A 14132-nucleotide genomic window follows, 5' to 3' on the forward strand; every position below is an offset into this window, starting at 1 on the left:
AGCTGCGCGGTAATCAGTACTGCATCGCGCTCCATCTGCGTGTCAAAGCGCGAACCCCAGGGACCGCATTCCGGCCTTGATTACCGGGCGCTCATAACGCAGTCAGCGGCGAACGCAACGCAGCTACGTTAAATAAACGTACGAGCAACGAGCTCAACCTGGGCAACGACATGCATTTGCGTAGCGGGCTTGGAGGCACATTAGAGCCGGCAGCGTATATTTTCGCCCATTGGAGACAGGCATAAACTGCGGTGCACGAATTCAATGACGCGCGCTTTGTCGACCATGTTTCGTAGGGCGGGCGGTAAACAAGCGACGACCCGAAAAGCCTGGTTCTAGACTTCGCGTGAGGCAGCTTTTCGCTGTCACATTGCGAGGGCTGTTGGTACCGCAAAGACAGGTATAATTGCCGACTTTTCATAAAACACTGGGTTCTAACGCACCCTGAATTAAATTCTGCCATTTTTACTCGCCAAACCCAAAATTTCATTGTGAGGGCATGCGCCGTGTGGCCGGACTGCGGAATAATTTCGACAATCTCTGGTTGTTTTCAACGTGAACCCAATCTACGGTACGCAAGCATTTTTCCATTCCGACTTCCTTCGAATGCGGCCACTGCGGTCGGGATTCGAACTCGCGACGTCGTGCTCCATAGCGACGTCATAGCCACAGACGTCATTGTCACTGAGCTAATGCGGCTAGTGTTTTTTAATTCATCCTCCGAATATTTATATACTAGACACAAACAACGCTACCCTAAATATTTTCAGTGTTCGAGTCGTTAAAGGACAAAAGCTTAGAGTACTTGCATCTTTTTCCTTCAATTACCCGCACGGAATAGCTTCGAATAATGCGCAGCACATCAGAACGTTTTACCTACGCGTCCAGAAGTTCCAGATTCACTATCAGTTCATACGTCTAGTCATATTCGATCTCATGTTCTAGCACAGTTTCCTAGTAGGCGTCTATTTTCTAGTGTACATTGTCGAGCGCGATCTTCTCCGCACACCACTGAACCAGCTGGACTCTAGACCATTTTCCGCAGTGAAGATCCTTGGACCCTGGCCGTTCGCATCAATGGCACAGAAGGCCAAGAAAGCGCTCTTGAAATACCTAGAGTCGACAGGTCTTGGGAACCGTGTGTAGACTCGGTGCAAATCTTCCACTGTGCGCGAAACTGTGCTCCCTCTCTCCTCTCTCTCTTCATCCACATGCCGCCTTCCCCCACCGCAGGGTAGCAAACCGGACGTGCGTCTGGTTAACCTCCCTGCCTTTCGTGACTTCTATTTCTTTGTCGCTCTCTCTCTCTCAACACAGGGAAATGAGAAAAACAGTTACACTCACCAATGCAGCGAGAGCGGCAACGTCACGATCCAGAAAGCACCGGTAGACAGTGTCTCGTATGCAGTTTTTGCACATTGGCCTGAAAATGAGAGAAAATCATTTCGTTGATCCAAGCTGTGCTTCTAAAAGAAGTAGATATACGTATCGAATTTGCGACATCGTTCGTGAAAAACTGAATGATGCTCGAAGTTTATGCCTGACCTCAACCATGACTTTCCGCACACCGATTATGGGAATTCAAAAAGACGAACTGTCGACAGTGGATGTTTCAGGCAGGATGTGCTAGGAAGCAAGACTACGGGGCAGGAGAGGAGGAGACAAAGGAGGGAAAAGACAGGGAGGTTAGCCAGTGTAAGTACCGGCTGGCTACCCTGTGCTGGGGATAGGGGTAAAGGGAATAAAAGGAGAAAGAAGAAGAAGAGGAAAAAAAAGAAAAAAAAAAGAAAATTCACAGAGTAACGCGAAACTACGCTCTACAACGTTCAAAGGCGGTCACACAATTCGCACGTCCTTAAAAACTTCAACAAAGCCCTTAAGGCCTTCAGTGCCGAAGCCCGTCTGGACCAATGTCCTAGAGCTTTTTCCTCTGTAAAGGGGCGATTGTCCAGTTTTGCGAGAGCGGTCACAACTACGGGGCAGACTTCGTGTTATACACTCGGAACTGGTTCCTTTTTTTAAATTTTTCTATCGTTTTAAAAGCTGCTGTTAGGATTTCTCAAATTCACAAATAATGGGCCGTTCGAATTAAGACTCGGCGGACCACCCCCGTTCGTTGTGGTACTTTGAATATATCGTGACGAGTTTAGTGAAGTTTTAAGCTATACAGGCAAGTGACTCATTGCGGCACTTGACTTGGGTGCAATGGCGATTGGCTACACACAGTGCAGCGTGCGCACAGAGCATTGGCTCTCTCCCACTTTCTTTTTTCTATATTGCCACTTTCCCTTATCGCCATTGTAGGGTAGCAAATCGCGGGCTCCTCTCGTTGACTTCCCAGATTTTTTTTATCATCTTGCTTGCTCTCTCAGGTGTCAATGCACGGTATGTTCCTCCAACTATTTGTTTATCACGTGAGCGAAGTCATACGAGGCAAATCAAGAGTTTGACGGTATCCCGTGAGGCGAGGGAGGAACATGAAGAAATTAAAACGAACACTCGCTAAGAGTATAGTAAAAATGTAAACACTTGACGTTTACATTTTTAGTTAAAACCTTTTAGTTATTTAAAAACCTTAGTTAGTTAAAAATCATTTATTTGTCGATGTCTCAAAACGTTCACTTGTGTACTATACCGTTAAGAGCTTCATGATTTTATTGTTTTGTCAGTAGCGGTGGTCCACAACTTCCTATCCAAAATGTTATCGGGAAAAGTTGAAAGGAAAATAAACACTTCTTTATCATAGGACGGGTTGTGGAAACTTTCAGAAACAGAAGTGAACAAATATCAGCCCCGAGATGCCTAACATGGTAGCTTGCTGAGCTGTTAGTGCATACTGATAGAACCTGCTGAGATGGCGTAATTATCCAGGTTCGGCCACAAGGAGAAGAATGACTAAATGGCGTTCTCCTTCCTTTTACAGTGTCATTGCGTTGCGTTAGGCTCGCCGAATCCCCGAAATGCGTCAGCATGTATTTTCAGAAGTTTTGGCAAAATACGAAATTACGCCCTCGTGCCTAATAAAAGAGCCATGGCGCTTGTGTTTAGCAGTATATCGTTAGCCACCGTCGTTTGTGAAGCTGCAATTTTTTTTTTTGCTACCTAGCACGCTAACTCGTTAAAACTGCCTATGACATAACCCGCATTCTTGCGTTCTTTCTATAGGCCTTCAGAAGTGACAGGCCTAAAGACGCAGATTCATTTCTCTTTCTCATTCGCCTGCGTACCTGCTAACTGTACACTATTATTCTCGTTCCAAATAAATTCCAAATAGTACGTGGAACTCCTTAGAAACGTGCTACGCTTAACTGCTGTATCCTATTGAGAACAAGATCGTGACGCACATTTTATTTATTGGAACTTACGTGGAAGGATATTAAGACGGATATATTTTAACTGCGGCAAGAAGCTCAATGCTAAAGGACATTTGTTACACGTAGGTTTCAATTAGTAAGTAGAACATTGATGCAAACATGTTCCATTTCGTCATGGAACTTACGTGGAGCGGGGTTAGGAGTTTACGTGCGAGCAAATGGCACTGTGTCATCACGTTATCACCATGCAGTATGTAGTACGTGCTGGTAGCATGCGACAAGGGGAACTGGTTTTGTACATAGCGCAGAAACAACTTACCACCGTTGTCGGTTAGCCTCATGGCACTGCTTCTGTTCTTCTGGACTCCTAGAATCAACGACTAATGTGCGTATCCTCAGGGCCATGCACAGCGGCAGCACGGTGATGCCTTGCTCCTTGGAGAGCAGCGCACATACGGACAGTAGACCGCATGCTGTGAGCCACATCGACCTTCCGTGCCCTCCTCTGCCATCACTGGAAACTTGGCAGCTGCGTCAGTGAAGAATGATTGCAGTGTGCTTGCCTCACTTCAACACACTTTTGTGACTTCATCCTACTTGCGACAAACACAAAATAAATATTTCATTACATTTTCTACAAAATGGCAATAACAGTTCTTGAGAGGAAGACATATAATTAATAAAGTGGAGAGTTCTCCATTTCGGACGCCCATTCTCGATGCTTCTCTGGGGAATTACGATCTTGAAAATCTTCTGTCAGGCGCTTTCAATTCCATTGTTCCATTCGCGATATTCAGAGGTGTAGCCTCGAAATAAACAACATACGCTTAGTTCAAACACGAGGGGAAATGAAATAAGGTCTAATTTGAATGATGCAGCGTTAGTGCATGTTATCGATTGCTTGCCCAATGGTCAAGAGAGTATTAATGGAACGGCACCCGTGGAGAGTAAGTTGACGGATGAATTATCATCAGGCATAAAAATCAGAAAAGAAAAGGGAGGGAGGGTAGGCTTGCATATCTCACGTTTTTATACGTGTAACAGTTGCGGTTCTGTACCTATCAGACACTCCTAAAACTCACAGCTAAAACAAAAAGAAAAAGGGCTGAGTTGTTAAAAGAAATGTGATGCGTTTTGCGTGCTATCTCGGAACAGGGCAAGACGGGGAGCAAATATAAGAGGTGAACTGAATAATTGACATAGAACACAGTCCAGTGGCTCAGAAAACGCGGTTACTTTCAACGCTTCATGACGTGAAGAGCACTTGCGTTTGCTTTGAATGATCAACACTGAGCATGAGAGTTTATGAGTAGTCCTCGTAAATGCCTACACATAAACGAAAACCACGTATGTACACGGATGACGTCTGTCCGTAATGCAACGACGTGATGAAAAGTACAAGACAGGGCATGTAGGAGGAATTCAATTTAAGTGCATTACTGCGTATTTCCTAGCGAAAACAGAAATAAAGAAAACAGTCTTTAACATTATTTGTTTTTATTTTCCCTTTATAGTTTCTCTAGATGCTCTCGAGAGAAAGTTGTTTCAATCGCTCGACTTCAATAGCGTTCTCATCGGCGTCGGCGTCTTGAAAGGCCCCGTTACAGCGTGCCAATGCAAAATCGCGACGTCGGGCTTTCTTCTTCAATAGCAACCTGCGGGAGAATGGCTCTTAGAAGGGAAAAAAAAGAATTCTTCATAGCCTTTATGAAGTCACGGGACGCTAAGCCAGATTTTGAGTTTAGCGTGTTGTGCCGTTCCGCTTCTTTCCGGCGCGCTAGCACAAAGCTAGTGCTCCTTCGGCGTACGAGGTTTATCCGTGGGCAGCTTACGCATCTCGCTCTCTGTTATGAAGGAGCACTAGAAGCAACAGCCGAGAACCAATCCTCTTTCTTCAAAATGCTCATAACGGGCATTCTCCCGAAGAAAGACTGCGCTCCGCTCCTTTGAAATCCAAAGCTTATTCCATGTATTTAGGCGTACATTAGGGCTTCTACTCCCGCAAGGCGCGCTCTCTAACAAGTGCGGCTTTTTTTTTTCCCCGAACGTCTTAACGAAGACTCTGTGCTTGAAGGAAAGGCATGCGCTAATGCACGAAACTGCGGCGTCAGCGAGAACCCATTATCAAGATTGCTGAGAAAGCGTGCGCCAAGGCGTGCTATGTTTTCGGGACACCCTCTCCGAACAAACTCTTGCGCGCGTCGGCAACATTGTGGACTTGGAAACGTCGCGCGCTGTTAGCACGCTCACATCGCTGCGAGGTGCAAGCTCATACTCGCTCAGCAATACGTAGTAATCGAAAACGTATTCATCAGACTCAGTAGACGCTTCGAAGATGTGCGTCAGCGACAATCCTCGATCTTGTTGAAATTTAAAAAAAAAAATATCAGTCTAGATTCACTGATTTTCTGTGGAGGCATTATGTGAGGTTACGGCAGGTGGATACAGTGCCGGTCTTTCTGATAATAGGCATCTTGTCCCGCAATATTCTGGCAAAGAAAGTTACCTATGAGTTGGCCAACTTGCAATATTGCGCGTTTGTGTTCTTCCCACTTTTCAGTGACCTGAGCATTCTCACCTATAACTCGTTAATTCAATAACACAGGAGCAATGTTTTAGCTATCGATTACGGAACGTATAAAGCTATGCTTCGGTGAACTTGTTTGACAGCACAGCGAAATGAGAAATAATTCGGATCCTCGCTTAGTGATTAAGTAGTTGTAACGTTTCAAAAGTGACTATATTTACGATCCTTTCAAAGGAATGCCGTGGACCCTAAAATCTGCAACACTCAGGAGGAAATACTTATCCCAAAACAACTACACTCATCATTACAGTTCCTTCCAAACACAGAACAAAAAGCGGCCTTGAAAGAGTGCGGATAATCACAGGAAAACAAAGAAAAAAAAAGACAGTATTTGTAGCGGGATCCCAATATGCCTGGAAATTACGAAAATGAAACCATCGTGATCACTTTTTGTTTATTTCGTTCCTGCGTCTAGTCTTAACGCGAAACTACGTAAAAAATGTTGTATTATGCTCAGCCTAAACAAACAATAACATACCTGTTGAATTTGTTGTCACTTAAATGTGAAGGAACAAATTAGTGGATTAAACATGTACAATTACACAGGCTGTCCAAGGTCTCATGCACCAAGCCTAAAAAAAAACAAATAAAAGAAACTCAAAACCTTCTACGCGAATGAAACCAAGCATAGATTGATAGCGGCAAGCTGAAAAAGGTTCGGTATTTTTGTACTAATATTACTTGATTACCTTTTAATGACGCGTGATGACAGACAGCACCTATTTTAGCATACATTTGAAAACTAATGTTTTTCAAACAAGAGAAAGCGGCGCGCCATCTATTGTGTGAGCCTCAATTAAAAAAAAAGAGCCTGCGAATTAGCAAAAAATTTCGATCTCTTCACCCATTTGTGCGCCTCAGTAGTGCTGCTCAAATACGTGATTCGGAGTGACTAAACAGGCTTCATGCATGCCCACATGGTTGCCCCGCTTTTCTGTATGTTATGCAACCAAAGCAAGTGGCGGCGCCTCTTCGTATGGTCGCATAATTTGCGATAGCAGGGTGCCTCGTACCTGAGCGCTTGACTGTTTGTGACAACGGTAACAAGACGGCCAAAGCCAAGTTAACAAAAAATCGCAGCTCACGCTATGGATTTACCACATAAGGCCAACGCGAAAACGGGCATAAAGGTAGCAGCCACGACGAATATATTGAAACTGTCATATTTACGACCTAAATTGTCTACACTACACGGACAGAATTAGTTTGCTCGATACATGCTAACGATGGCAGTACCGCAGCACTTCGCGGGCTTTCTTTCAAGCACCGAAACAACAGCCGCAATTGCGCGCCGAAAACAAGTTAAATACATGTGGTTTGGTGTGGTCTTGGTACTCACACATACTTTAGGCGAATCAATTTCATACTTCAAGAGTTAGTTATATAATCATTCGAAATTAATTATTCAGGAGCGATCCCCAGAATACTACACGCTCCTTCGGGTAGTTCTTAAGAATAAATCACCGATTTCGTCCGCATATAAAGCTTTGCCTTTTTTTTTAAACTTGGTGCACGTTAGCTAGAACAACCCTGTATTTAACGGCCTTTTAAGTGTGCTCTTCCAGATACTTAATTTCATCCTGCTGTTTCCCGCACGTCTCTATGTCTAACTGAGATGCGTGACCAGTTTTTGAAGCGAACATATTTGTCGAAGTATCGCAAGCTGGTACATTAAAAAAAGACTACCCGAAGGACATGGATTCTGGACTACGCTTTCAAAATTACAAAGTTCAAATCATGCTAGAGAGCATCCCAGGCTCCGGGATCTCATTCTTGTAAGTGCGGTGATAAAATGGGTGCGGCGAATGGGCAGGTGCCAATCTTTTCATAGATATCAATCAGGAAAAGGAAGAAAAATATGGGGATTTCTTTTCTCCCCTGTGTTTCAAGCAAAGTAAAATTAAGATTAGACATTCCGTATGAAAGCGACACAGTGTAAAGGGGATGAAATTTTACGGTGTTGAAATTTTGTTGGCACGACACTTATATGTCCACGTGCCATTTTTTTTTAAATGGTGCAGCTGAGAGAGTTCTTGATTGCAAGCGCTGCAGAGGCTGACTTTCTCACAGTTTTGATCGGCGATGTTGAGTTCAGCGTCTTAGACTGGCTGCATCATAAAATAGAAACATGCTCGAATTACAGGTTACAGCAAGGCTTTAGAAATGTTTGTGGCATCGCATGGAACACACCCACGCCACCACGGTAAAGTCTAACAACATCGCAGTGTATGAGACGTTTCATGCACCATGCAATCACACGCAGGCGCACGACCGATGCCTGCTTAAAAGCCAACTCACCAGTGGTAGCAGAGTAACGAGAGCAGAAAGAAGAGGCAGCACAGCACTTCGGCTCGGCCCACTATGCTGGACACCTGCGCGAGGTTGACGGATGGAACTTGTCGGAAGACAGGTTACCGCGATGCATAACTTCACGTGCGTCACGAGTACAGAGCGAAGGATAGCGCAATGCTAGACGCACAAGCAAGAACGATAGAACGAATTATGTGATGTGCGAAAACTTTGGTCGATGAATGGTCGATACAAATTCTGTAATGGCGCCCTCGTGAAAAGGCAATGAAGATGAATCCAGCATTGGTGAAACTAGCAGTGCAAGGACATATTCGAAGAAAGAAACAGTCAGGTTAGTACCAAGACGTTCACATTCTCATTGACAAGAAACCACTCTTAATGAAAAGAAAAAAAATGCGAGAAAACCGAGTTTACGTGCCCACTGCCAACGCTGTTCGCGAAAGGAGACCTTTGTAGTCATCCCCCGAATCAACCGCTTCGGAACAGGTTGGTCGTTCCTAGAAGACAGCGTGGTAATAAGCGGCAACTGTCATCGGCGCACTCAAAGAACACGTGAGAAGTCGTCTCTTGAGTACCGCTCGGCGCCTGACACTTGTAGTCGTTTTCGCGGCGCATATTATGGAGATCAAGTCGTTTATACGCCACCGCGCGTCTCCGTATGTATAATACAGTTGCCTGACTTGACTTTGTTCTCGGTGAAGTCATTATGCTATAAGTCTGTTTCTAGCGTGAAAAGACGGTTTCCCAGATACTCGCAATTCACCCAATGGGGACTGAGCGGTGATTGCCGAGTGGACGTCGGAATGCGTAAGCTTTGATTCCGTATCTGCTGATTGGTTGCCTAGATGCAGCAAAGGTTGGGTATCCATGCAGTAAGGCAATAGGATGTGGCCTTATTCGTGTGCTTCTTCATATGACCGGTTTCTCGTTGCATCCTGTCTTAACGATGTGCAACTCATTGCAAAGCTCACCTAACATCTAAATGTATTTTCTACTGACATGGTACACCAACAAAAACAAATAAAGAGCCTTAGAACCCTTAGGACACTTGTTAATTCCACCTAAGTTGAAAATGTTTTCTGAGTTGTATTACAGGCGTAGCGGCTACTACTGTTGTAGAAACATGTCTGGCGCATGTCAGGGGAAATCTCACTGTCCCTCGTTAATGTAAGACGAGGGCGGTAGTTCGAGAGGATATTCCGAGTGGTTAAATAACTGTTGTAAGCACTCACAGCGTTCGATACCAGGATGCAGTCATCCCTGACTAAAATGTGCTCCAGCCTAACAGAATAGCACACGAACACTCACGGCCTCAGTGTGGACCGGATGAGCAGCGAACAGCGTCGCTGCCAGGCACGCGTGGAGACCAGGCATCCGCATCACGCAGCGTGCGACGATGGCTACCAGAGCGGAGCATGCGCAGTGCAGAGCCACGTTGACCATGTGGTAGCCGCGTACCTGGCGCCCATTGGCGTAGTAGTTGGCCCTGTGAGTAAAGAAATGAGTACACTTGTGAGAACAATTTTCCCGCGTAACGCGTGAGAAAGTGTCCACTGAAAGAGTCCTGACACGCAATTCGGCGATGTTGCAAGGACATTTGACGGGAAGATTTTCCTTTTTTGTCATCGAAGTTGTGTTGCATACTGCGTAGAAAAAATTACAGACTTGCAGGCTGCCGTTTGGGTTGCAGATAAAGTACCTGTATTAGAACACAAAACGTCATTTGTTGAATAGCCACGATGTTTTAATAAAATCATCTTTGAAAAGCCGTAAAATGTTCTGGTTATGCCACCGTAGCGTCGTGCCTGCTGTATATATTAAACCATTTGCAAGTTAATGTCGGAAAATCTCCCTGCGATTGTAGATCGCAGGGAGAGGCCTTCGTCCTGCAGTGGACATAAAATAGGCTGCTGCTGATGATGATCATGATCAACAAACCTTACCACTTTATGTCTCTTTAGGATCACAAGGATACTGCCATGTTTGGGCAGAGTGACTCATACAGTTTGCTTTCTTAGTTTGTTTTTCTTTTTTTTCATAAGGCTTTTATGGAAGATAGGGTACGGGTTGACTCTGTGAATGCGCTGCCCCTTTGCGCACTGCGGGTTGCGCACAAAAAAAAGAAGCTAACGAGAAGGCAGTAATAGAGGACATGAGCGCCAGCTATCAACATTTTGCAGCGAAGCTGTACATGGCTAGGGTAGCATATAATTTTTGTGTTCGCACACAAAAACTATCGTCATCAAAGGCTCGTACCCTAGTAAGCAAGCAAAAAAATGCGATGGCTCCTAACCCCCCAAGGCAGAGGCTACAAGCACTCAACAAAGTGAAGCGAACAGTGCTTACGTTCTTTCGAATCACTCATGAAATGTACAGAACACCGCGTCGGAAACCATCATCATCAATGCCTCATACCCCCGTAGGCAATGGCTCACACCTCCGTAAGCAAGCAAGAAATACGATGGCTGATAACCCCGTAAGGCAGAGGGTACAAGCACTCAGCAAAGTGAAGCGAACAGTGCTTATGTTTTTTCTAATCCCGCATGCAACATACAGAACAGCATGTAGAAAACAATCATCATCAGTTGCTCATACCCCCGTAAGCAAGAAAAAAATACAATGGCTCATAGCACCGTAACGTTCATGGCTATAGTCAGTTTGCGTAATTTAGTTACGTTGACACTGCCCCTGTGCTCGTTGTCGGTGATTTCAATGTCGGGACCGAAAAGATAGTGGATTACGCATTTCGAATTGCACACATATGGCTTGCGGTGCCACACCGATTCGGCCCAACCAGCCGCCCGGCGGCGTACGTGCATAAATTTGACTCTATGCAACTGCGGCTGTTACCAGGTCTTCCGCGAAATGAGGAAACAGTGCTGTGCCGCTTACGTTTGGGAGTCGCATTCACAAATGCTTATGCATTTCTGATTGGAATGGCTGATAGCGCCGAGTGCACTGCCTGCGGTGTCGAGGAAACCATAGAACACCTACTGTGCTACTGCCCATCTTATGAAAACGAAAGGCAAGACCTCTGCACAGCTCTCAATCTGCTGGATGGGAAGCCGTTCACCTTGAAGAAGATCTTGGAACCATGGCCTCGCATATCGCAGCTACAAAAGGCCACAAAAGCGCTGCTGCGATATTTGAAAGCGACCGGATTGAGTGAACGCCTGTGATTCGGACTGAGTGACCGACTGATATCTCCAGTGGACTTTCTCTTCTTTTCATCTTTCCGTCCCCCTTTCCCTTTCCCCAGTGTAGGGTAGCCAACCGGGCTCAGTCCTGGTTAACCTCCCTACCTTCTTTTTATCATTTTCTCTCTCTCTCTCTAAATTTAACTGTTACTCATACCTGTAAGGCAACCGGTTCCATTAGGCTCTCCCCTGCTTTTTGTTGCCGCCACTACTGTAAACGTGCTTTGCGTCTCTAAAGTGCTCATCAGCTAATACTTGCATACACTTTGAAACCCCACGCCTCTGGAAGGTGGAGGTTTCCTACGGTTCTTGCTGGCGTTACATTTTGACATTACACTACTATCTGTTGAATCGTTTCCCGAGTTTTGCTGTAGAATTTTCACGCTTCATGCTGTTCCGGCGCAAAACATATCTTACAGGCGCCGCTTAACAGCGAAAACAAATACTTAAAAAAAAGGAACAGCTTCACCGAAAGCGAGCGAGCAAACAGCTGACGGATAGGAAATGTCATATAATCCCTCGACATGTGCTGCACAGACGCTAGAATTCTTTTTCAATGAATAAAACAGACGGTTGGCCAACCAGCGCTTGCAAACAATGTGGGGAGAAGTGTTCTTCTCGTGTGGAGCTATCTGGATAAGTTTAATCCTTACTGTTGCGGCGAGTTCTCTAGCTTTAGATGCAAAAATCACGATCTGATTAAAAGGCGAGCCGTAGTCGGATAAACGGAATTTCCTTTGACAACGTGTGGATCCTGAAAACTGAAAGCTAGGCGAATCGGTGTGATTCCCTCTGTGGTTCCACCTAGCCTGTTATACTTAGTGGTACGAGCTGGAGCACCTTTCTTTTATATTTTTCTTTTAGCTCCTAAATAATTTATGTGGTTCCACCTGTCCCACCTGTGGATCTTTAACGTGCACCTAATGCCGGGCCCATGGGAGTTTCTACATTTAGCTCCCAACGAAATGAGGCCACCACGGCCGGGGTTTGATGCCGCGATCCCGTACTTAGCAGCACAATGCAATAGCCGCTAAGCCGCCACAGCGGGCCAGCAGCCTAAATAATTAGGCGAGGAAGGTACTGTTTCTACGTCATGTATTTAAACCGAAGGCACCAATAAATCCCCAGTTCTGCCTCAAACAGTCTCATCAGATTAGTCACCGGTTCCTCACTCTTTAAGTAACAATACAGCTGCGCGAATTGTAGCGTTTCCGCCTCCATGAGCTTCAATGTCCCTATCTAACGAAGAGACAGGTTGACAGGAAAGAAGAGACTTTGAATGATCAAGCCTGGCACCCTGATGAAGAAAAGCCTTCTTATCGAAACGTCCACTCCGGAAACATCTATTTCGACTCTTGTTAATGTTCCAGTCTGAGAGCGGAATGCGAGCGGGCAGCGAGAATTGATTGCAATCCAGCGGCAGCCTCTCCAAGCATAGACCAGGTTACAAGAAGGCGCCATGCTATCAACACGGATACGCCACCAGTGTACTAACTTGTTAGGGAAACCATTACGCGCATCGTTTTCGCCGTTATAGCGCAGCTCGCTTAGTAGCTGATAGAATACGAAACAGGCAATGGCGTGTACATCGACCACCTGCAGCGAACAACAGAGCAGCCGTCGTCTGCATCAGCGTAAAGGGGTGTAGAACACGTGCGGCAAACTGCGGTGACGACGGAATCACGTGCAGCGTCATTATAAGAAATCACGCGACTCATCGACTGTAGTCTCCCGGTGTAACAACGCTATCGAGTCGTGCAATTAGCGCGTCTCGTTCCTGACGAGATTCAAGCATACTAAAGCTATTAGAGCTGCCTGCCTGCCGCAAATGGCACTGACGCATCTGGCGTCCCCATCCTACGCCCTCTGTGCACCAGCGCATTCCAGTGTGCTTTTAGAGCAATTCTATGAGCGTTGTTTTTTTTTTTTTCTGAGGGATGCGTCGGGTAGAGCAATTTAAAAATTCTGCAAGCATTCGCTAGAAGTTCTTTACAGTGCTGAGCCTAGTAGGTAAGGAATGATTTTCGGCCATATTGCGAGTAATTATACACGGCAGATACAAAACTGCACCTTATGCAACGGGAAGGCGAGAGGCGATAATGATGATGATAATGATGGCGATACGTGGTCATGACGATGCTGATGATGTTAATTGCTAAAGCCTATATATATCGCCTTGCAGAGAGTGTCAACCACTGCATACTTAAGCGCATTTGTATTCTCGATTTAGCGCTTTTGTCAGGTTTCGTTTTTTATTTCCACGTCGTAAAATTATCCAACGTGCCATTTCATGCTTTTCTATACTTATGGAACGGTCTTACGGTCTTCTGTGGTGAGACGTAGAGTGCCCAAAGAAAACATGCCCTCAAGATTTGATAATATGTGATGTCTTGTGGCGTAAAGGCCAAGTGCCACGAGCGCCAGCATTTCTCGAGATTTCACACTTTAGCTTTTAATAAATGTATCTCATTGTCGCTCAATTTCCAATAGGAACATCAAGTGTTCTTCAGGAAAAAGAACTTTATTAAGCACATATGCGCAATCTGCCCTTGTTGTGATTTTGAATACGTGATTTTGAAAGCCTGCCAGCATGAGTTGAATTCCACAATATCCATAATATTCCTATAGGTACAGCGAAATATTTCGAACGTGTACATGGTGTTCCAGCTGATTTGAGCCACGCCTTCAAATTTTCAAACCACGTGTGAGCTTCAAGAATGCAAG

General features: G+C 45.3%; 2 protein-coding genes across 20 annotated transcripts in view; one reads left to right on the top strand and one right to left on the bottom strand.

The window, feature by feature from the left end:
• The window catches only part of LOC135921341 (uncharacterized), a 1279318-nt gene that overhangs the window by 511404 nt on the left and 753782 nt on the right, over window positions 1-14132 (top strand). The window lies entirely within an intron of this gene.
• LOC139049435 (protein O-mannosyl-transferase TMTC1-like) overlaps window positions 1-14132 on the bottom strand; it is a 102405-nt gene that overhangs the window by 42172 nt on the left and 46101 nt on the right. For both annotated transcript variants that reach the window (XM_070524793.1, XM_070524794.1), the window contains exons 2-5: window positions 9520-9697; window positions 8200-8273; window positions 3634-3843; window positions 1345-1423 (exon numbers count right to left, since the gene is read on the bottom strand). In XM_070524793.1, coding sequence (XP_070380894.1) covers window positions 1345-1423; window positions 3634-3843; window positions 8200-8273; window positions 9520-9697 — 541 coding nt within the window. The remainder of the gene's footprint in view (window positions 1-1344; window positions 1424-3633; window positions 3844-8199; window positions 8274-9519; window positions 9698-14132) is intronic.

This window comes from Dermacentor albipictus, chromosome 9, assembly GCF_038994185.2.
Source record: "Dermacentor albipictus isolate Rhodes 1998 colony chromosome 9, USDA_Dalb.pri_finalv2, whole genome shotgun sequence".
Taxonomy (NCBI): domain Eukaryota; kingdom Metazoa; phylum Arthropoda; class Arachnida; order Ixodida; family Ixodidae; genus Dermacentor; species Dermacentor albipictus.